This window comes from Geotrypetes seraphini, chromosome 13 (assembly GCF_902459505.1).
Source record: "Geotrypetes seraphini chromosome 13, aGeoSer1.1, whole genome shotgun sequence".
Taxonomy (NCBI): domain Eukaryota; kingdom Metazoa; phylum Chordata; class Amphibia; order Gymnophiona; family Dermophiidae; genus Geotrypetes; species Geotrypetes seraphini.
Genome location: NC_047096.1, coordinates 6005965 through 6015508, shown reverse-complemented (window position 1 = coordinate 6015508; position 9544 = coordinate 6005965). Strand labels below are relative to the sequence as shown.

Sequence of the window (9544 nt, the reverse complement as noted above, 5' to 3'; positions counted from 1 at the left end):
CTTTTTCCAAACTGTGTTTTAAGTCTTAACCCTACCAATTTGTCATACCCTCTGTAGCCCCCCCCTCTCCCTTTTTATTTCCTAGGGGTACCAGATTTTCCAAACGGAAAGTATGGACTCCCTAGACCCACCCCAGGCCCGCCCAGTTCTACCCATTGCCCCGTTACACCCCAGTCCCACCCCCAACTCCACCCTCACCCTGTCCCAGCCTCGTCCTCCGCTGCCTGCCCGACTGCGATTTGTTGGCAGCGTTTCAAAACTCGGATAAAGTGCCGGGTTTTGAAAAGCCGTCCGGACCCCCAGACATGTCCTCAAAAGGATTTCCCTACATGAGCAGCATATTGATTCACCATGTGTCTTTCATAATTAGACTGTAAGCTCTTTTGAGCAGGGACAGTCTCTTGTGTGTTTGATGTACAGTGCTTCATGCATCTGGTAGCACTATAGAAATAATAAATAGTAGTAGAAACAGAACCCAAAAATAAGAAATTAAATGCAATCACCAATAGGACAGAAATAAATAACAGACTCGGTCACTGTTGATCCCAGATGGGAGCCACTGCTGGGCCCATGGAAGCGGCAGGCAAAGTCCATTCCCACCTGGCAGCTGTCATGAATTCTTGCCAAAAACCTCAAGGTCTGCAGGAAATGAAGCCAAATGTCATAAAGCTGAAAGTGCCTGGCTCCTGCCCAATGCTGCCGATTTTATTCCCCCAATGAGGAAAGACTGAATATTTCAGGACAACAAACTGGAGGACGTGGCCTAATGCAAAGAGCAGTGACACGAGACCCAGGGGTTCAAGTCCTGCTTTGGCCACTGACCATGAGCAATTCCCTTTATCCTCCATTGCTTTAAGAAACCAATTAAGAATGTAAGCTCTCTGGGGCAGGGATATGTTGTATACATACAGTAGCATTATTACAATTCTAAGTATTATTACTACAACTTCTCTGGGGCTTCCTGTCCCCTTCTACGGTACACAGATCATCCAGTGCCTTCAATGAGAAGAGCTGCAATAGTTTAAGAGTTTGCCCCTCAACCCCTCTTTTGACCTGGCATCACTAGAGCAGAATTGTGTGACCTCTTGTCTATTCTTCCACTGGCAATACCTCACTTCAAGAAAAACCATAGCAACCAACCTTACTATTTCTTCCTGCCATGGTCCTGCACACTGAGAATCTTCCCATGCTCCTGCCCCGTGCAGATCTCTCACAGGAAATGGCTCGAGAGACTATGGGAGCTCAAGGCAGCCATTTCCTGTGAGCGATCTGCACGGGGCAGGAGTGTGGGAAGATCATTCCTGCCCCGAAAACCCGCTAGGCCACCAGGTAAGGCTTAAGGGGGGCTTTCAGGGCTTAAAATAGCCGGAGGAAGCGGGGGTTAGGGGCAGAACCGATCTGAATATTAATCGCGTTTTTTTCATATTCGCGGGCCAGCTCTGCCCCTAACCCCCCACGAATACGGAGGGGGAAGTGTAAAACCAAAACTTAGTTAGACACTGATGAAGTTACATAGTAACATAGTAGATGATGGCAGATAAAGACCCGAATGGTCCATCTAGTCTGCCCAACCTGATTCAATCTAAAAATTTGTTGGGGTGTTTTTTTTCCCTTCTTCTCCTTAGCTATTTCTGGGCAAGAATCTAAAGCTCTGCCCAGTACTGTTCTTAGGTTCCAACTACTGAAGTCTCCGTCAAAGCTCACTCCAGTCCATCTACACCCTCCCAGCCACTGAAGCCCTCCCCAGCCCATCCCCAACCAAACGGCCATATACAGACACAGACCGGGCAAGTCTGCCCAGTACTGGCCTTAGTTCTTCAATATTTACTATTCTGTTCTGATTCTAGATCCTCTGAGTTCATGCCACGCTTTTCTGAACTCTGTCACCATTTTCCTCTCTACCACCTCTCTCGGGAGTGCATTCCAGGCATCCACCACCCTCTCCGTAAAGAAGAATTTCCTTACATTGCTCTTGAGTCTCCCACCCCTCAACCTCAAATTATGTCCTCTGGTTTTATCATTTTCCTTTCTCTGGAAAAGATTTTGTTCTACGTTAATACCTTTCAAGTATTTGAACGTCTGAATCATATCTCCCCTGTCCCTCCTTTCCTCTAAGGCAGGGGTACCCACACTTTTTTGGCTTGCGAGCTACTTTTAAAATGACTAAGTCAAAACGATGTACCAACAATAAAATTATAAAAAACACAAAGCACACTTTATGGGGTTTTTCAAAGAGATCAAGGCAGATGACTTTAAAATATGCAATGTCACCTCAGTAACAACTATACAAAAATAGACAAATATACCCCCTCACTTTTTACTAAACTGATAGTGGTTTTAGCGCAGGGAGCTACGCTGAATGCCCTGCGCTGCTTTCGACGCTCATAGGCTCCCTGCATTAAAATCCGGTACTGCAGTTTAGTAAAAGGGAGCCACAGTGCAAAATATAGACAGCAGAATTAAATTCTCAAAACGGACACATTTTGATCACTAAATTGAAAATAAAATAATTTTTCCTACCTTTGTTGTCTGGTGATTTCATGAATCTGGTTGCACTTTCTTCTTCTGTCCAACTTTTTCTTCCTCTGTCCCTGCTTACCCCCTGCCACACTCCATTCCCTCCCCCCAACTTTTTCTTCCTCTCTCCCTGCCCCCTTCCCTTTCTTTCTTTCTCTCTCCCTGCCCCCTTTCTTTCTTTCTCTCTGCCTTTCTTCCTCTCTCCCTGCCCCCTCCCCTTTCTTTATCTCTGTCTTTATTTCTGTCTCCCTGTCCCCCCCTTTCTTTCTTTCGGTCTCCATGTCTTTCTTTCTGTCTGTCCTGTCTTTCTCTACAAGCTGCCACCACCGTCATCATCTGGGAACAAGCTGCCATTACTGCTGAGTTCTCCCTGCTCTCTGACACTGTCAACAACAGGCCAGCAGCCTTCCTCCCGACATCAATTCTGACATCAGAGAGGAAGTTCCGGGCCAGCCAATTGCTGCCTGGCTGGCCCGGAACTTCCTCTCTGACGTCAGAATTGATGTCGGGAGGAAGGCTGCTGGCCTGTTGACAAGTGTCAGGGAACGGGGAGAACACAAAGGCAATGCGAGTCGATTAACTCGTGTTGCCTTTGCGATCTACTGGTCGATCGCGATCGACCTTTTGGGTACCCTTGCTCTAAGGTATACATATTCAGGGCTTCCAGTCTCTCCTCATACGTCTTTTGTCACAAACCTCCTATCATTTTTGTCGCCCTCCTCTGGACTTAAGGGTGGAAAGGAGGTGTGATGTAATGATTATATGGCACTAACCTATTCAGGATAAGGACTTGAAATAAAATAAATGCTATAAGAGGCTCTTTGCAATGAGACCCTGCCTTTATATGATACATCAACCTCCTAGTTAAAGTACTACTTGGGAGAATTTTTAAGAATTGGGTTGTTGTGTGAACGGTTTGAGCAGATGTTATTTATATCCGTGATTATGTGTATATGAGTCAGTCACATTTGTTCATATTAAATATTCAAAGCAATATACGTGTACATTTTTTACTATCCTAGGAAACCTCCTTTTTTTAATAAAAGCAGCAGCAGTAGCTGGGGGGCAGTGGGAGGGAGGCAGGGAAGTTTAGTTTAATATCATTTCTAGCCCGCCTTTATCCAAAGCGGGTTACAAAATGTACATACGGTACAAAAGGACACGATACTACTCAAAAGGGTCCAGAGAAGAGCAACTAAAATGGTTAAGGGGCTGGAGGAGTTGCCGTACAGCGAGAGATTAGAGAAACTGGGCTTCTTCTCCCTTGAAAAGAGGAGACTGAGAGGGGACATGATTGAAACATTCAAAATACCTAAGGGAATACACTTAGTAGATAAAGACAGGTTGTTCACCCTCTCCAAGGTAGGGAGAACGAGAGGGCACTCTCTAAAGTTAAAAGGGGATAGATTCCGTACAAACGTAAGGAGGTTCTTCTTCACCCAGAGAGTGGTAGAAAGCTGGAATGCTCTTCCAGAGGCTGTTATAGGGGAAAACACCCTCCAGGGATTCAAGACAAAGTTGGACAAGTTCCTGCTAAACTGGAACGTACAAAGGTGAGGCTGGACTCATTTAGAGCACTGGTCTTTGACCTGGGGGGCCGCCGCATAAGCGGACTGCTGAGCACGATGGACCACTGGTCTGACCCAGCAGCGGCAATTCTTATGTTCTTAATAAATCAAATGAACGCACATACACAACAATTAAGAAAACAACTTGCCCCTAACAATCACATTTATCACCAAAATGAGATACTTCATGGTACACAGTTCATGTCTTCCTATCCACTGTTTGGCGTGCATCAGTCCGGAACAGCTGTGCGGGGTTCGGAAAAAAGGTGCATGGCCGGGCCAGGCGTATCTTAGAGGGAACAGTGCCCCTAACGTGTGAAAACAGTGTAAAGCGGAGCGCGAGTTTGGGCTACCACAAGACACAGATACACCTGAGCATTATAGAACTGGTATATCACAGCTTCCCTGAATCTTGCTGAGGAGGATCCAACACCAGGGGCAAGAAGGGTAATTGAAATTCAGCTTCTCTAGTGGAATGCAATGGAATCACTTAGGGGTCCCTTTTACTAAGACGTACTAGTCGATTTAGCACGCTAAATGCTAACATGTCCATTATATTCTAATTGGCTAGCACACCTTAGTAAAATTGGGGGTTAGTGACAAGGTATGATGGTAGGATGTATGCAGATGCCCTCAAGGCACCAGGTTGGCACCACCAACCCATTTCACACAGGAAAGAGAAGAGCTTCAAGTTGGAAAATACTTCTTGATTGTTATAAAAACTATTCTAGGAGAAACTGGTGACCTTAATGGGCAAAGAAATGAGACAGTTCCTTTAATGTCTAAAATCTCTAGGACAACATTCAAAGCACTGTACAGTTTGGTTTTTTTTTTGGGGGGGAGGGGATGCTGCTGCCGCCGATGCAGGACCATATTACAAGCACAATATGAAACAGTGAAGCATTGGGAACAATTACATTTTAACGCTGCAACGTCTATACAATAATTCAATAAACATGCCTTTTATGGCTTGCTCAATTAAAAGTTTGCATCAAAGCTTATGGAACAAAAATAAGAATTTTACACAGTTATAACTTACAAAAGAAAGAGAGAAAATAGAAAGGTGATGGCTTTCAGGACCTTAAAACCTCTTTCCATCCCGAAATGAGGAAATGGTTTTTAGCTCTTGAAAACTAGAAAAAAAAAAATTTGTTTTGTAAAACCGGTAAATCAGCAAAAATATATATATACCTTTTATTTCTATACATTCAAGTTGACTAACACAGCAACCAGACTACTTAAACAAAAGAAGCCCGAGAGTGAAAGTGAAAGTGAAAGGCAGAAGCCACTTGCTGCCGTCTTCAGTCACTGTGCCGGCAGGTTGGGTGCATGCATGGGCCAAGGCTCTTGACCCTGATGAGGCTGTAAGAGACGATAGAGCTGCTTCAGGTGAGTCACAATGTTGTCCTTGATGTCGGGCATGGATATCTGCAGACGCACACTGCTGCTGTCGAAGGAACGCGTGAAGTCTCCCGAAAACATCTCGTAAATCATCCGAGCGACCACCGGGACGATCTGTTCGAAGACAGAAACAAAGAGCAAATTCAACTTTGCCGCCTCAAGAGATGCAACTATGTCTTTCCACTCCTTTCTAAAGAACACTGGCTTCCAATAGCGTACAGAATTCCATCCATAGGTCGTTATTACCCACCAGCTGCAACTCTTCCGGTCTCATCAAAATCCCTAGATGACCACCTTGTCCCTTATTCCAGTGCGAGGGTGCTTCGATCTTCTCAATTTAACGTGACCATTTATTTTTTTCATCAAAATGGGATATCTATTAATATTCAGACCCCTTTACTCTCCGTCAAAGCTCACTCCAGCCCATCTACACCCTCCCAGCCACTGAAGCCCTTCCCACCCATCCTAATCCACAAGGCCATATACAGACACAGACCATGCAAGTCTGCCCAGTACTGGCCTTAGCTCTTCAATATTTACTACCCTTTCTGATTCTAGATCCACTGTGATCATCCCATGCTTTCTTGAACTCTGTCACCGTTTTCCTCTTCACCACCTCTCATGTACATGAAAGAGGAGCAGGACTTGGGTGTGATTGTATGTGATGATCTTAAGGTGGCCAGATAGGTTGAAAAGGTGACAGCGAAAGCTAGAAGGATGTTGGGGTGCATAGGGAGAGGTATGGCCAGTAGGAAAAAGGAGGTATTGATGCCTCTGTATAAGACTCTGGTGAAACCTCATTTAGAATATTGTATACAATTTTGGAGGCTGCACCTTCAAAAAGATATACTGTAGACAGGATGGAGTCAGTCCAGAAGATGGCTAATAAAATGGTCGGTGGCCAATGTCATAAGGCATACAGGCACAGACTTAAAGATCTCGATCTGTATACTTTGGAGGAAAGGCAGGAGAGGGGATATATGATGGAGACGTTTAAATACCTACGTGGCATAAATAGGAACGCTACTACTTATCCCTACATCACTACTGGACATGCATTTCTTTTAGCTGACAGGAAACTCCAGAGTGAGAGGGCATAGGATGAGGTTAAGAGGTGACAGGCTCAGGAGTAATCTATGGAACTACTTTTTTACAGAAAGGGTGGTAGATGCTTGGAATAGTCTCCTAGTAGAGGTGGCAGAGATAAATGACTGTGTCTGGATTCAAGAAAGTGTGGGACAGGCACGTGGCAGTTCTCAGGAAGAGGAGGAGATAGTGGATGCTGCAGATGAGAAATTTGGCCTTTATCTGCCATCATGTTTGTACGTTTCTATAACCATAAAGTTCTATGACCTCACAATGCAGGTGTAAAGAGCCTTACCCTATAGGAAGAAGAGATGCAAATGCTAAAAGCCTTAACCAATAGGAAGAGGAGGAGATCGTGGATGCTGCGAATGGGCAGACTGGATGGGCCATTTGTTTGTTTATTTCTCACCCACCCTTATCCAGGGCGAGTTACATATTAACATACAAAATAAAACATTTACATTGGTCGTACAAAACACTTCAAGGATACACTGTAGCAAATTACATACATCATACACATCAAACGACGAATATCATTTAAGGCCAAAACTGGCCAAGCCCACACATACATCAAAATATAAAATTATATAAGTCATACAAGATGTCTCACTAACAGACATCATTAAACCAAATAAAACAAACCAGACCATCGAACATCTCCATGACCTCCACTCAAGACTCATCACTTTATCAACCATCATATTTCTATGTTTCTCTAACCATAAAGCTCTATGACCTCACAATGCAGGTATAAAGAGCCTTAGCCAATAGGAAGCGGAGATGCAAATGTTAAGAGCCTTAGCCAATAGGGAGAGGAGGAGATAGTGGATGCTCTTGATGGGCCATTTGGCCTTTATCTGCCATCATGTTTCTCTAACCATAAAGCTCTATGACCTCACAATGCAGGTATAAAGAGCCTTAGCCAATAGGAAGAGGAGGAGATAGTGGATGCTGTGGATGGGCCATTTGGCCTTTATCTGCCATCATGTTTCTATAACCATAAAACTCTATGACCTCACAATGCAGGTGTAAAGAGCCTTAGCCAATAGGAAGAGGAGATGCAAATGTTAAGAGCCTTAGCCAATAGGGAGAGGAGGAGATGGTGGATGCTGTGGATGGGCCATTTGGCCTTTATCTGCCATCATGTTTCTCTAACCATAAAGCTCTATGACCTCACAATGCAGGTGTAAAGAGCCTTAGCCTATAGGAAGAGGAGATGCAAACGCTAAGAGCCCTAGCCAATAGGGAGAGGAGATCGTGGATGCTGCAGATGGGCAGACTGGATGGGCCATTTGGCATTTATCTGCTGTCCTGTTTATGTTTCTACAGCCACAAAAAGTAAACTGGTTCAGAAAGGTGTAGATTCTTTATAAAAATCAAAAAATTCAATCAAGAATTGGTTTGCAAAGGAAAAAGAACTGATCTACAGTTTAAGAATTGATTTTGCAATGTCTCAATTTAAATCAAGATGTGTTGATTAAAAACAAAATAGAAAATGCTAACGTCCAATGCTAGTGCAAGGGTAGCGAGCACCCCGGGCCAACATTCAGCAGTACCCCCCTCCAATTAACTTTCAGGTCCTTAATTTGTCCCCTCCCCAAGATATCATGCTTTTAAATATTAAACACACACACAAGGACTTTCCAAAAGAAGCCCATTTATGTTGGCTAGTAGTGCATGGATGATTCTTGCCTTTGTGTGGCGGTCAGATATACTGTTCGTCTTAGACGGCAGCTGTTCTTTGATGACTTCCTCCCCTATGTGCTGTGAGCGTTTATGTTTATTAAAAACTTTCTATACCGCATAACAGCCTAAAAAAGGATCCAAGCGGTGTACAATATATAAGACATATTCATCGAGAAAGGAACTCCATTTAAAATACTAAGCGATCAACATCTCTCATAGGGGAGGAAGTCGGCAAAGAACAGCAGCAACCGAACGCAAGATCGGAAACAAATTCTTGCATTCGTTGAAAACAAAACACACAAAAGCAAAACTCTTTTACCTGAACTACTATGAGTTTTCTCTCCTTGGGCTTCGCATCAGGCCATTCCTCTCCAAAGCACAGATATATTTCATAGGGCGGTTGTGCTTCTGTCTGCCCCTTCTGATGGGCAATGAGCTCTGATAAACAGATAATGCAGATACACCATAAACGTAAGTTTCTACAGTCTAGAAGAACCAGTTACGTTTCTCAACTTGGAGGCTTAAGCACAAGAGACCGCTCTGTGTATTACAGGTGTACAATTGTGGCATGCTTTGATGAGTCAACTGCATTTGTGTGTTGATATGTCAAAGTTTAAGAAATTACTGAAAATGCAACTTTTTCTATCTGCGTTGGAGAATGGCAAGGGGACAAATTTGTTCCCGTAGGAACTCAATTTCCCTGTCCCCACAAGTTTTGTTCCTGTTCCTATCCCTGCCCCATTCTTGTACACTTTGCCATAACCACACAAGCCTCGAACACATGATTTTAAAGTGTTGGAGGCTTGTGCAGATGAGGGTGGGGCATAGGCATTGGTGGAATGAGGCATTATGACATCACAATCTCAGCTCTAGAATGTTGCTACTTAGGATTTGAAAGTGTTTGAGGCTTGTGCAGATGAGGACGGAGCTTAGGCATTGGTGGAATGAGGCGTTATGACATCACAATCTCAGCTCTAGAATGTTGCTACTTAGGATTCTAAAGTGTTTGAGGCTTGTGCAGATGAGGACGGAGCTTAGACATTGGTGGAATGAGGCGTTATGACATCACAATCTGAGCTCTAGAATGTTGCTACTTAGGATTTGAAAGCGTTTGAGGCTTGTGCAGATGAGGATGGAGTTTGCAGAAATGGGGCAAGAAAAGTAGTCGCCGGGATGGGGCAGGAAAATGAGTTCCCGTGGGGACGGGGAAAAAATTGTTCCCGTGTCATTCTCTAATCTGCATTTCTGTGCCACCAGTGGCATAGTAAAGGGGGGGGGTCTGCCCC

General features: G+C 44.2%; 1 protein-coding gene across 2 annotated transcripts in view; it reads right to left on the bottom strand.

Annotated features, from left to right (window-relative positions):
• Positions 1–4835: 4835 nt before the first annotated feature.
• Positions 4836–9544, bottom strand: part of IRF6 (interferon regulatory factor 6) — a 30891-nt gene continuing 26182 nt past the window's right edge. For both annotated transcript variants that reach the window (XM_033917721.1, XM_033917720.1), the window contains exons 7-8: positions 8578–8696; positions 4836–5600 (exon numbers count right to left, since the gene is read on the bottom strand). In XM_033917721.1, coding sequence (XP_033773612.1) covers positions 5391–5600; positions 8578–8696 — 329 coding nt within the window. In that variant the 3' untranslated portion in view covers positions 4836–5390. The remainder of the gene's footprint in view (positions 5601–8577; positions 8697–9544) is intronic.